This window comes from Pteronotus mesoamericanus, unplaced genomic scaffold (assembly GCF_021234165.1).
Source record: "Pteronotus mesoamericanus isolate MK-2021 breed Mesoamerican mustached bat unplaced genomic scaffold, CSHL_Meso_final scaffold_54, whole genome shotgun sequence".
In the NCBI taxonomy this organism is placed as follows: Eukaryota; Metazoa; Chordata; class Mammalia; order Chiroptera; family Mormoopidae; genus Pteronotus; species Pteronotus mesoamericanus.
Window position 1 is genome coordinate 2,809,579 of NW_026555321.1, and position 14,718 is coordinate 2,824,296.

The window sequence follows — 14,718 nt, forward strand, 5'->3', positions numbered from 1 at the left end:
ACAACTAATTCAGTAATTCTCCTATTGTTGACCATTTAAATGGTTTCCAAATTGTGGTATACTCTAGGATTAACATTTTTATGGGTGAGTTTTGTAAGGTCTTTCTGATTACTTCCTAAGAGAGAATCTGATGAGTGGAATCTATCAAATACCTTTATTTCACTATTTTTTTTAATCTCAGTCCGATGTTACCCATTATGTTCAGAGGTGATTTCAAACTGCAGAAAGATGAACCCTCCCTCCCCGAAGTCAGCTTTGAGAACTACTTAAAACAATCTGCAACTGGATGAGCCTCTAGGCTTAAAAAGTACATGCCATACCCAGAGAAAGGGCAGAGGAAGGAGGAGACACCTAAGACAATGTCTTCATTCTCCATGTAACTGACCTTCAAAGAGAATCAGAGAACCTCATCTACGAAGATGAGCCCATAATTTGCAGAGCATAATCACCTTTTCAATATCTGTTCCTGTTTTAAGTTTCAAGATCAGGCAAAGAAAGTTACAGGATATTTGCTGGAAATGTTTCTACTTAGGTTTTTACTTCTTTATCTATTCATTAAAAAATACCTAACATTCTAGGAATTGACATAATATTTGCCTATAAGGAGCGACTGTTTTGTTTGTCCCCTATAAAATACTAGGAGAGATAGATGTTCATGGATTCTAATCATACATATACTCATAACCACAAAGGGAAGAAATAAAGTACTAAAAAATACTTTCTGAATATCATAATATTGCAAAATAAAGGTATTATACTCACTTTGGCCTGTCTAAATCAAAAACGTACTAATGAAACTTTGTATAGCTTCTATTCAAAATTTACTCCCAAAGAAACAAAACATTTTATGATTTATATCATTCCAAATGTTTAATTAAGTCATAATCATGATTTTATGGGTTATACTATCTAGTTGAAAGAAATTCTTCTCTTCATGAATAAAGTTAAAAGTACCTAAAACTCTCACTTACTTTGTGTTCACATATAAATTACTGGGTAAATTTTTCTTTATGTAACTGGAGCCAGGGTTACAGCTCAGAAATACATCTTAGCTACTACAAAAGTAGTTCAGATATGCACCAAGGAAGAATTTACTATGTGTGCTCTAAACTCTTTGCTTCTCCTCCATTTCTTATTAGCTGTCTCCTGGCCACTTCACTGATTACTTTCACGAGAGGCAATGTGGTAGGAAGGAGAAAGACCCCCAAAGATTCCACGTCCTAATCCCCAAAACCAGAATATATTATAAAAATTTGCAGGTGTGATTCAGTTAAGGATCTTGAGACAAAGAGATTCTTCTGGATTATCTGGGCAGGCCTACTGTGATCAGATGGGTCCTTAAAACTCAGGGAACTTTCCCTAACTGAGTTTAGAGAGAAAGGGAGAAGTGACGATGCAAGTACAGTCAGGGGATGCACCGCTGCTGGCTTCGAAGGCGGAGGAAGGCGGCCACAAGTCAAAGAATGGGAGCAGCCTCTAGAAGATGGAAATGGCCAGGACTCTCATTCTCCCCTGGAGTCTCCAAAAGGAATGCAGACCTCCTGACATCTTGATTTTAGTCCAGTGAGATTTGTGTCAAACTTCTGATGTAATACATTCGTGGTATTTTAAACCATTAAGTTGTTATAATGTGTTGTAGTACAATAGCAATAGAAAACTAATACACGTAGGCAGATTAAAAAAGTGTTGCCACAGCCAGGTAAGACAATTGGTTAGTGTGTCATCCCAATACGCCAAGGTTACAGGTTCAATTCCCAGCCAGGGCAAGTACAGGAATCAATCAATGGATGCAGAGTGCATAAATGCATGGAACAACAAATTAAAGTTTCTCTCTCTTTCTCTTCCTCTCAATTAAAAAAAAAATTTTTTTTTAAGTACTAAAACTCAATCTGTGGCTCTGATAAGTATTCCCTAAGAAAAGAAGATAAAGTTACTGAGTGTTACGAATTTATACTACACTATATCCTTTAGTTCTATATTACCTTACCTCTGCATGTCCCCTCTAACCCTCAGCAGCTCCCAAAAAGAGGAGGTAGAGTTGTAAATCTGATTGGCAGCATCCAGATTATTCAAGGAACCCCATCTTCTTTGAAGGGTCAGCACATCTCCTTCTTACCATAGATCTTGGCAGGGTATGCTTTTGAGCCAAGTTTCTCTCATAGTTTTCTAAGTCCCTCAATACCTGCAACTGAGTAGGTAAGCTTAGCTGAAGCCTGATGGCAAAGCAGGCCCTTTTCTCTTTTCCCACTGATATACCTAAGAATACTGGTCCTACAATTTAAATCAGAGTAAAAACAAATAGGCGGCCTATATTTACTAAGAGCCAGCAATGAGAAATACTGCATGGGGACTTATCCGTCTATTAATAAAAGAGAAGTTTGTGGCCCACTCAGTATTTTCTTGAAAATAGCTCCTGCAATCAGGGACTCTTAGTGGAGAAGTACTGAGCAGCAGAAAGGAAAAAAACAGGTATCCCCATGTCTCCAGCTATAATACTAACACTGTAAACACCCTCAAAACCTAATGCCTAACATCTAATCTACACTCCATGAATTCTGATATTCCTGCTACTCATTACTGCACATAACCACATCTAAAATCTAGCCATTTAATTTCTTACAGAAATAGAATATACTCCTACTCCTTAGTTAACAAACCTCATTTACTCTCAAAATATAAGACAAGCAAAAAAATAATAATAAGTGAAAAGATATTAATTTAATAGAAAAACCCTGGAGGGGAAAAAGCACCATATCATTAACCCCTCTAAGTTCTAAAAGTACCTTCTTTCTGATAATATACAGTGATGGAGAAGGAACAAAACCTGAGCTCCTACTCTGCTCAAGACTCCACATTTCTAGTTTGACTTGGAAGGCAGCACTACAGGAGTGCTAGTGCTCAGAAAACATGTGTGCGGGTTAGGGGGCACGCAGTACAGAGCTTAGAGGGGAGTAAGAGAGTAACAGAGGGCACCCTCTTTTTTGGCCAACATTAAATATACCACAAGGATTACTAGGGAAAGAATACATAATGGCTTATGATCTAACAGCATGGTTATAAAAAAAGATTTTTTAAACGGTGGAAGAATGGGAATATCACATAAAAATGTATATAACTAATTTCAGTAATCATAATTGATAGTGGCAGTATTAGTGTTGCTATTCCAAGATTTCTGGTTTATAATGTTAGATAAGACAAATGACTGATTTTGGATGTTCTGATTTATCAGCAGATTCATCAACAGATAAACAGTAAAGAAAACAAAGGGATGCAAGGATGTGTAACATTTAAAGAGACTTAAATGATATATCAAAAATATTTTTAGCCCTGGCCTGGTGGCTCAGATGGTTGGAGCTTCGTCCTGTGCACCAAAGCTTTGTGGGTTTGATCCCTGGTCAGGGCACATACCTAGATTGTGGGTTCGATCCCCAGTTAAGGTATATATAGAAGCAAACAATTGATGTTTTCTCTCTCTCTCACTCCTTCCCTCCCTTCCTTTCTCTATAAATATAATCAATAAGCATATCCTCGGGTGAGGATTTTTTAAAAATATTTTTACATGAACAGGATTGTAGTGTGTCTGCGGGTCACACTTAGGTGATAAAACAAAGAGACAAAAGGAAGTACAATAAAAATCAGGAGAGTAGTTACTGTCAAGAAAGGGAGAAAGTTGTGATTGAGCTGGGAAACGGGGGCTTTTGGGGTGACTGGCTATATCCTATTTTGACTTTAGTGGTGATTACAATAGTGTTCATCACGTACATAGAAGCTATATATTTTGGGGCACAATTTTCTATATACGTTTTATTACTTCACTGTAAAATTTACACCCAAAAAATTATAGTGAAAAATTTTTTTGGTTTTTTTTTTCCCAAAAAGATTGTTGGTTAGGAAAAACAAAAAGTCTGAAATACCTAAGAGAAGGGACAGTTTAGCCTTGGAAGTTGCCACTGACTGTTCATGCAGGCAAATGATATTCTATCGCTAAGTAAGGCATTCCTATTTCACTAACTCCACCAGTAATATATATACTTGAGGAAAAGCACACAAATAAAAACTGTAAGACTTGAACTCTGGTCTTGTAGGCTGGGCTACTGAGTTACTACTATAACTACTGAAGTACATATGAAACTATCCCAGCATGAAAAACAGTTCTAATAAAAATAAGATACGTAATTACTGCCCTGACTAGTGTGGCTCAGTGGGTTGGACATCGTCCCACAAAGCAAAAGGTTGCTGGTTCAATTCCAAGTCAGGGCACCTGCCTGGACTGCAGGTTCGGTCCCTGGTAAGGAAGCAACTGATCGATGTTTCTCTCTCACATCAGTGTTTCTTGCCTTCTCTTCTTCCCTCCCATCCCTTCTCTCTAAAAATAAATAAGTTCTTCTAAAAAGAGACAGAGATTCAATTACTATTCTCAAAGTACTAATCATTACAACTTACCTCTCTCAATTCTGCAATTCTCCGAAGTGCTTTATCCTGGCTCTGACTTAATATACCCTTTAATTAAAATAAAAAATAAAGTTGGGTCAAACAACTGCTTGACATAGTAATACTTAGCAAGTCAAAAATAATTATTTTTACAATATTACAACTGTTTATCCAAAAATAACATGAGGATGGAGAATAGGATAAGCCATACTGAAAATGCGTTAAAAGTTAAGTCATGATGTTACAGAACTGTTCTGTATCCCGGTTGTGGTACCGGTTACACAAATCACACGTAAACCAAACCAAAGTCAATTCTACTGTGTGTTAATTTTAAAAATAAAAAAAATTTTTAAGTTATGTCAAATTCCAAACGCAATTTATTTCATTGCACCCTGTGTGGAACAAGTCAATTACCAGCCTGTTTGAAAGGGTATTTTTGTGTGTTTGACTTAAAAACAAAAATCTTTTTCTATATTTAAAAAAAAAAATGTCCAGGAGAAAACTGCAAAGAGAACTGCAGATTGCTAAATTAGTAATCATACATAAAAATCAAGAAACTAAAAGAGTAATATTAAAAGATAAAATGATTCATCCTTTCCTGGGGTGGCAGGGGGGGTGGGGGGCAAGGAAACGTGCTTTTCACTAGTTATGAAATTGAAATCTGAAAAGTTACGGACTATGGAAGCAAAATAACTGTGTTTTCTTGTACAGTATAAATACAGAGAGGTAAAGAAATGGGTAATCTGGATCTTCCTTGGTCTGTGTAGACTAACAACACGAAACAGAGATAAAGGAAGGCAAATGGTTTGCTTGTGGCTCAAGGAAGTGTGACTGGGTTGTACTTGCCGCGGCCTTGTAAGTGAATAAAACAAAAACCAAAGGCTTTTTCCCCTAAAGCCATGAACACAGGCTTTATTTGGGGAAATACACAAATTTTAAATGCAGGAAGATGCACTGCTGAGAACGATGGAAAACTGCAGCGCATAATGTACAATCACACGCTCTGCAGTCTAACTGCCAGGAAGGGATCCCGGCTCTCCTCCCTACCTCTGACAAGCTGTGCAACAATGAGCAAGTCGCGTCTCTTCCTCATTTCCTCACAGGAGAGGTTTAAGGACTAAATACACCATAATGCCTGGCACGCAGTAAGAGCTGAAAAAATGTTACCTAGTATGAATAGCACTGATAATAGTGTTGGCAGTACTTATAATTTTAATTTCAATGGCTCTATTAAGAAGACATTTGTCTATTTAATAAAGAAGTTTCTAGGCATGCAGATATGGGCATATGTAGACATACAGAAGAGAGCAAAAAATCACTGAATTTTATCTCTAACACCCTTTATATTTGGGTCTATGCAACCGCAATTCTCTATCGCCACTTAGTGGTAGAAATGCATACACCTAGAAATAAAAATCCACAGGCAATTCATAGAAACACAAGCAACATACCCACAGAATTTAGGAATAAGATGACCTTCCGAGGATTAAAACAGAACCACTCCCCACTTCTATATAACTCATGTTTAACAAAATATATTTAAAAACTAAAAACTCTATTTGTAATAATCTAACTCACACATTACAGACAATTAGAACAATGAATCAACAATAAATAATGTTGCCATTCTGATTATATTCTATACCAAAGCCAGAAAATTTAATGTTGTACTTAATGGAGATTAATACTTATGGCACATTAAATATTTTTAAATAATGTACATGGGGAAATTAATTAATTTTACCAAAACTCATTTTACAAATAACTTTTAGTTATGTAACTAACTTTGGTTATTGTCTTTAAATGTCACAAAATGCCAGACTGTTTTAAATAACTTCTACTGTAAAAAATAACACTATATTTTATAAATAACACAGCACAATGATAGCACCATTAGAAGTGGACTGGATGTTTCCCCTTAGCTCTGACATGTGATAGCTGGTGGAAAATTTCTGCCCATGAACCGGATGACACAGTAAGGCCAGGGTGGGTCACCCAGAAGAGCTACAATAGCCTCCTCTCTCCTCATTTAACCAAGAACTTCCCAAATAGCAGCCTCAGGAAACAGAAGAGAGGATGCTTGAGTTTGGACCCTGACACAATGATAAGAAACAGAGATGTCTGCAAATATTTAAAAAACAGAAGAGAAAGCTTTGAAGACTGTATGTCTACCACTGAAACAAAAATGCAACCTGCAGACTGAGACCCTAGGAAACATGCTTAAAAGAGACAAACATGCCTTAAAGCCAAACCTCGTAGGCGATGCAGGGATCCAAAACTGAAGGAAGCCCATCCCTGCCAGGTAAAATCTCTGGAATCCCTCCCTCTCTCTCTCTCCTTATCAAATCACCAGTAATGGGAAAACAGGTGAAATACTTTATCATATGGAGAACTATCACAAGTGAGGATAGAATTATTTTTACCCTAAGAGCCTTTCTAATTTTAAAATTATGTAGATGAATCAATATCACAGCCAACAAGTCACTTACCTGTAACTTTTTCTTCTCTCTCTGAAGAGTCTGATAAGCTGTTATAAGCTAAAATGGAGAAAAAGTCATCAATAACATTAGTTATTCCTAAATAAATGCAATCACTTATTCTGAACTCCACTAAAACATCTTGTTAAGAAAGTTTAAAAAAAATAAATAAGAATCCTTTTATATAAGACAAATTCAACCTAATTAGATGCATATACGGCCAAGCTAAACAATACAGGGAATATATTTCTAAAAACTAAAAGGAAAACTCAACTCTACAAATAGATAGCAAATCTCCTTTTGGCTTCACCTTAGACATGTGCCTCTTTAAATTTCAGTACCTAATTCATGGGAGGGAATTAGAGCCAATTCGCCTAAAGGCAGAAGACAGCTCAAAAGGTAGTCACAGACCAGTACTATCAGCAACAGCACCTTCTGGGAGCCTGCTAGAAACAAATTCTTGGGCCTCACCCCAAACTAACTGAGACAGGACGACAGCTATAGTGGGAGCAGAGGGAGGTTAGGGGGTGGAAGGACTCAGGAAAAAGGACTCATGGATTTGGACAACAGTATGATGATTACTGGGGGGAGGGGAGTATAAGGGAACAAAATGGTAACGGGAAAAAAAATACAATAAAGATAAAAAACAAACAAACAACCCAATTAAGAAATAGGCAAAGGACCTGAATAGACTCTTCTCCAAAAATGAGATACAGATAAATGGTCAACAGACATAGGAAAAGGTGCTCAAAGTCACTAATCATCAGAGAGATACAAATTAAAACCACACCGAGATATCATCTTACACCTGTCAGAATGGCCATCAATAAATCAACAAACAAGTGCTGGTGAGGATGAGGAGAAAAGGGATCCCTAGTGCAGTGCTGGTGGGAATGCAGATTGGTGCAGCCACTGTGGAAAACAGTATGAAGTTACCTTGAAAAATTAAAAGTGGAACTGCCTTATAAAAATAATAAAATAAAATAAAATAAACCAATCACTGATTTTTTAAAATACGAGAGGGAGAATTAGGGGAGGAAGAGCAAGGAGATAAAGGAATGTGGGTTTTAACCAGCTCTCCAGGCGATGTTTTTGCTTGACCACGTAATTGAGCTCTACAAGTTCCTTCTGGTTGTAGGATCTGTGACTATGGCTGTGTAAAAACTCTTAGGAAAAGATTCATAACCAACAGATGAAAACTGGTAACTCAGGACCTAAAGAAATGTTTGACCACTTAACCTAAATAGGATATTTAAACATTCTAGTCCAACTGGATGAAATTATGAATTAACAAGTCCTTTAAACCTATACATTGCATAGTACTACTCAGCTGAAGGCTGGCACATGGCTCCAATTACTCAGACCTTCCTGTAGAAGTGCTCGTGGTCTCTGAAAGGACAGGCTGCAGCTTTAGGGGGAAGCACTCCCCTATTCTGAGCCTTGCCATTTTCCTTGGAAAGCTGCTCTGTGCTCCTAAATGCCTCTACTGATACCCGGTGAAGAAGCAGTTGGCAATGAAAGTTGCAGAGGTGTGTACGTACGTGTACGTGTGTGTACGTACATGTACACACACACACACACACACACACACACACACACACCCCACCCCCCCCAAACCCCCCACCCCCAAATTCTCACTAGGAGAAGGACGCTCTACTTCTTATTACCTTAACACCAGACAAGTGAGGAAAGGTAAAGAAAAAGTCTATGGGCTCTTTTCCCTAATAGGCTACATAACTCTACGTGAGGCAGCACAGACTAGCAGAAACAGCCAGGCAAACACAGAATCAAAGCAGACTCCGTCAACTGCTACCCATGTGACCTTAATTAAGCAAGTTACTTAATCTCTATGATTAAATCTCTAAGAGTTTCTAACCCCTCCTCTACAAAATAGAGCTAATATCTACTTCACAGAGATGATGCAAAATTAAATGGCACCATAAATATAAAATGCATAGTGTCTTACACACTTAAATACTAATTGAACTGTTGCCCCAGCTTCAAACATAAAAGCCATGAATAAGTTGGTGAAAATAAAATCAATCTAGACAAACAAAAATCAAGACTTTTATTTACTTTGATAAAAATTTTAAGATAAAAATTTTAAAGGAAGAAGTTGTCTGACTCTGCAAGTGCCTCATGAGATACATGGCTTTCATATTCTGTTTACATCTCTGGGATCCAGCCAGCCAATAGATTTTAGCCTAATAATTCCTTACTAGTTTGTCAGTATTTTATAGTTTTAAAAAGATACTTTATGTATTTCATCTAGGGTTTTGCTGTTCTTTTTGGTGCAGGGTTAAACTACCCATATTGTAGCCATAATTGGAAATAGAGGTTGTGGCTAACTTTATATATATATACATATACTTTATATATACTGTTAAGACAATAAACATTTAGGCATTGTAAAAAATAAACAAACAAACAAGAAAACCCAGGCAACTTGCTCTAGAAAGGTGTCCCTTAGGAGGGGTCATTTCAGCTGCACAGGATGGGGAGGACAGCTGCTCCAGCTCAGCCTGAAGGGAAAGGGCTGCGTTCCCCAAGGAAGAAGAGGCAGAGGCAACCGCACCCCTTCCCCTCTTCGACCAAACTGAGAGTGACATCCTCAAGGGGGTTCGAAGTTAGAAGATTCCTTTGAGGCAGTTTAAATGTAGGTACAATGAGAGTGAACCAATGTGTTGGAAAATCAGACTATGTAAAACAACAATGGGGGTCTGTAATAATGGAAATCTGGTTGGCATAAGGGGTCATGTTAGAGCCACAGAACTGAGAGGATAAACAAGGGAGAGGATGTGAGGAGGAAAGATGATAGCTCTGCATTGGGGGTCCAAGCAAAAGGGCATAGAATGTGAGAGCCAGAAGGCGACAGACAATAATCTCCAAAACTTTACCAAGAGCCTTGCCATAAAACCTCTGTGCCACTGCAAGTCTAACTAGATATTGCCACAGACTGCCCACCATTAGTAACCAGCATGTCTAAGCAATCAATAGTTTAGCCAACCACAGGGGTAAAAAGCCACACAGTAATAACTCGTATGAACTAGAAAACAAGGGGAAGAAATTTTCTTTCAAACAAAAAAGTTATGCTCCTACCTCAGAACACCTTCCTTTGTAGCTATTCAACCTTCGTTCCATTCTTCGCAACCACTGAATCAACTGTTCTTTGTTGAGGCTGTCTAAGTTCCCCAGGGAGTCTTCGGCCTCGCTCTCCATGTCAGAGGGTGGATCAAAGGTGGCAGGAGAAAAGTCGAGGTCAAGTCGATTCAGGGATTCTCTGGAAGATGTTCGTACCAAAGACTCCTTAGAAGAAGATCGGAACAGAGATTCCTTGATCGGACTTCGAAACAAAGACTCCATGGAAGGCACCCGGAGCTGGAGTTTCTGTGCAAACGTCTGTGTGTCCCCTGACTGCAATAGAAACCCGACAGAACATGTGCGTTAAAATACACATTTAGACTTCCATTATTCCCTATCACAAGCAATAATCTATTAAAAGCTCTAGCATATTCAATAGATATTCCTGACATTTAACATAATACATTGTTTTCTGAAAAAGAAGAGACACTTGGTTATTTCTGAAAAAGTGCTGGACCTGAAATCAGAGGACTGGGGTGTAGGTCCCAGGTCTGTCCCCGAGCAGTGGAATTACCTTCAATAAGTCACTTCCTTTCAGTTTGCACATCTCAAAAAAAAGAAGGAAGCCATACTTTCCCAGCTAACCTCGCAAGTCACTAAACTGTAAGATCCTTTGAGGCAGCATCACCAGTATATATATCCAGTCCCTAAAATGGGGTATCTACTGAGAAGTATGAAGTTGTGGCTGAAATCAAGTGGACTTTATGTGGAGTCTTTATGGAAGCACTGACTCCTGATCACTCTTCTCATCAAGAGGGAAATGGGGGCCAGGGGATGATAACGTACACAAAGCCCGTTACGTTCCTAGGAGAATGCCAGGCAGAACCGACTAGTGACAACCAACTCTGCTCTACTTACCACTCTGCCTACTGGGAACAGAGATCAGCATTAAAAAAATCATGAAGATCAGGTGAAAAGCCTGAGCTAGAGTCCCTCTGCACATATCAGTAGGTCTGATGTTAGAGAGAGTGATAAGAGCTAGTCTCTTAATTAATTCAAATAATAACATTAATTTGAATAAATGAAAAGCAATGTAACAATTCAAAAGAACTGTTCTGAGCGCCATTATTCTTTTTTTTTAATTTTTTATTTATTGACTTGAGAGAGGAAGGGAGGGAAAGGGAGAGGGATGGGAGAAGATGGAGGCAGGGAGAGAGAGACACACAAGTTAATTTGTTGTTCTGCTTATTTACGCATTCACTAGTTGTTTCCTCTATGTGCCCTGGCTGGAGATCTAGCCCACAAACTTGGCACATGGGGACGACGCTCTAACCAACTAATCTCTCCAGCCAGGGCTATCCAGCTGCAATAATATTCTGTTCATATGACAGCAGTCAGTATTTTTTCTAATTGCATTTTTTTAAATTTTTCAATTACAGTTGACAGTCAACATTATTTTATATTAATTTCATGTGAGCAGTCAATATTTAACACGTGTTTCCTAGAAACGCCTTCTCATTAGTGCAGCAAGGTCACCGACGAGACCTCAGTGATGCCAGCAATAAAATGCTCAGGGGAGACGGGGGTCATGTGTTGGCAAAGGTTACAGGAAAACAAAAATATTCTTTTTTAGTATACGATTTGAAAATCAAACCATAAGTAATTTACTCATGAATTTTAGAGTTTAATAACAGTATTGGGCAAGATGGGAGGAAGAGGGGATAACTTGCCCCACTCCCCTCATATGCACAGAGATTTATCTCAGGCTGTTTATAACGGGTAAAACTGGAAACAGCCCGAATGTTCACCACTAGAGGATGCATTCTAGAAACTACAATATATGGAAGGAGGTTCAAGACATACTATTAAATTGAAAAAAATAAGTTATTATGAACTCATTTTGATTTAAAGTAATTACACATTTTAATTTACACATATTTTTACACAAACACCCCTAAAACTAGGTCAGAGTGAGTGGTTCTGAATGGCTAAGATTTTTAGGTGACTTTTATTTTTATATTTTCCTGTATTTTCTAAGTTTTTTTCCCATGACATGTTAGTTTCACCTTTATGTTGGGGAAATGAAGATCGTCTTAAGGGAACGGAGGGATCCTCAACTTAAAAACTTTAAGGACCACTTCAGTAATGACCCATAACCAGCTACTTCTGACCCAAGCAAAAAGTGCTTTCCAAGTCATACAATCTTCTTGTAAATTGCCCTCGTACAAACAAGTGAAGCAAATCTGAATGAAACTAGCCATAGTTGTTATTTAAGGGTCAGAAGCTAATGAACAATATCAAAGATATTATCTTTGCAGAAGTTGACAAACTCAGCAACTGCCACATCTACTACATTTGTGAGTAATATGTTTGAGTGTAGCAATTCTCAGCCTGTGGGCTGTCTAGTAAGGCTGCCCAAAGGGAGAAGGGTACTTTATGACTATCTCCAAAACCTCTGATGAATGAAAAACTAAACTGTCATTGGCACCTATTGTCAGGTTTCTAGTACCAAAGATACTCACTGATAGATATATATATTTCACTTCAAAAAAAAAAACAAACCAAAAACTGACGGGGGTTAGAGAGGAAAATGTGTAAGTAAAACTAAATAGACACAGCCCTGACTGGCATGGCTCAGTTGGTTAGGCGTCGTGACTGGTATGGATCAGCTGGTTAGGCATCATGCCACAAAGCAAAAGGTTGCTGGTTCAATTCCCAGTCAGGGCATGTGTCTGGGTTGCAGGTTCAGTTCCCAGTTGGAGCACATACGAGAGGCAACTGATTGACGCTTCTCTCACACATCAATGTTTCTCTTTCTCCCTCTCTAAAAATAAAACCTTTTAAAAAAACTAAATGGACATATAAGAGTCACTTTTAACTCCTGTCTCCCCCCTTTTAACCTCTTTTCAATCCCTTCTTTTTATTTACCCATCACTGTTCTTATCCAGGCCTATCTCTAGCTGCCTTCTGATCTCGACTCAAATCTCTTGCCGACAAATCTGCCAGTCACACTGTCAGCAGTCTGTGGTGTCGAGAAGGGAGAGGGGAGATAGGTGAAAAAGGAGAAGGGGAATATAGTCAATAATGTACAAAACCGTTTAAGTGAACTGAACTCTTCTCAAGACTGAGACAGGTTTAATGAGACATAGAACAATTTACCACCGTAACTTCTGGGATGTGAAATTTTCACGCAGTTTCAGGGGAGGAAGAATGAGTCATTCCAAAATGTGCCTCTGTGGTAGGCAGACTGTTCAACTTTAACAGCAGGCTCAAGAGAAACTTCTGCCCCTACCTTAACTACCTTACAAGAACTTAAATTAGAGGTCCTGCCCATAACAAGAGACTTTCAGAGATAACTTATTTTGACCTACCCTTAGGGCAGGACAAACTTCTATTTACTAAGCATCTTCTCTTCTTATCCTGCAATGACCCTTCGAAGGCTACAAGGACCCTTATCTCATTTCTAGCTCAGGATGTCTAACATACCCATGTTCCCTTTCTCTCTCAAAATCTCTCCTGCGTGTGGGGTCTCACACTCCCTCACCTATGTGGGTTCCATACACTTGTACATATTAAATTTCATCATTTTCTCTTAGTAAAAAATAAACAATATTGTGACAAATTTGCATAGTGACAGATGATTATCAGGCTTAGCGTGGTGATCACATTGTAAGGTATACAAATGTGGAATCACCGTATTATACACCTGAAACTAATATAATATTGTATACCAACTATACATACATAAATAAAAGTATCCTATCTCTTAAAAACAAACAAAAAAAGTTAAAAGTATGGCGGGATGGACAAAAGCATGTACAGATGGACAGGTTTGTGATAAAACAGTACAGTGAAGTATTAATGATAAAATCTAGGCAGTGGGTATGCAGTATTCACTTTAAAGTTCTTTAAACTTTTCTGCATGTTTGAAAATGTTCGTAATAAATTGTTGAAAATAAAAAAGTATTCAAAAAATAACAACAAAAATTCAAAACTCAACTTTAATACTATAATTTATCTTATATTTTAAAATTCACACATGGTTTTCAAAAGAATTTTCCCCAGAATTTAAAAAAAAGCATATGAGAACAGCCATATAAATCCCTGTGTTTTGCTTTACTGAATTTAATAAATTCAGTCCTCATTTTGTTTTTGTTTTAATAGCATATAAATTCAAAAGAAGCAATCAATACATGGCAAAAAATTTTATCTAGATAGTGATGTTTTGTGTCTGTCTATAATAATTCCACAGTACTATGAGTAACTAGCCACTGGTCCTTGGGCAAATAATTTAAGATTTCATGCTTCATATCTCAACTATACAATAAGAGAGTAATTCTAGATCTTAGTCTCTTTCTAAACTGCTAAAACACTAACATTATGATTCAGTAAAACCATTTCACAGCTTCTCAGATAGATGTTCAAATATCTACTGTTTTGAAAAATGTGTTTTTCTCTATTGTGTGGTGACACATACTAATTAGTCTTCAAATATCTGAGTTTTGTAAGTCTGTTTCAAGTTAAAGGTCAGCTCTCTGCATTCTTCTGGAGATGAACGAAGATCATTTTCATTAGCTGAATATTATGAACTGTATTAAGCAATTTAAAAGTTAATTAATAGAAATTGTTCTGAAATACACACTTTTTTGCCTTCTTAAATAAGGACAATGAATAATCCTTTATAATGATGTCCTTGCCATAATCATTATATTGTGTGCCAAAACTACTC

General features: G+C 37.6%; 1 protein-coding gene across 5 annotated transcripts in view; it reads right to left on the reverse strand.

The window, feature by feature from the left end:
• Positions 1–14,718, reverse strand: part of GOLGA4 (golgin A4) — a 90,260-nt gene that overhangs the window by 57,893 nt on the left and 17,649 nt on the right. For all 5 annotated transcript variants that reach the window (XM_054595236.1, XM_054595235.1, XM_054595237.1 and 2 more), the window contains 3 exons: positions 10,008–10,322; positions 6,921–6,968; positions 4,444–4,500 (listed from right to left, as the gene is read on the reverse strand). In XM_054595236.1, coding sequence (XP_054451211.1) covers positions 4,444–4,500; positions 6,921–6,968; positions 10,008–10,322 — 420 coding nt within the window. The remainder of the gene's footprint in view (positions 1–4,443; positions 4,501–6,920; positions 6,969–10,007; positions 10,323–14,718) is intronic.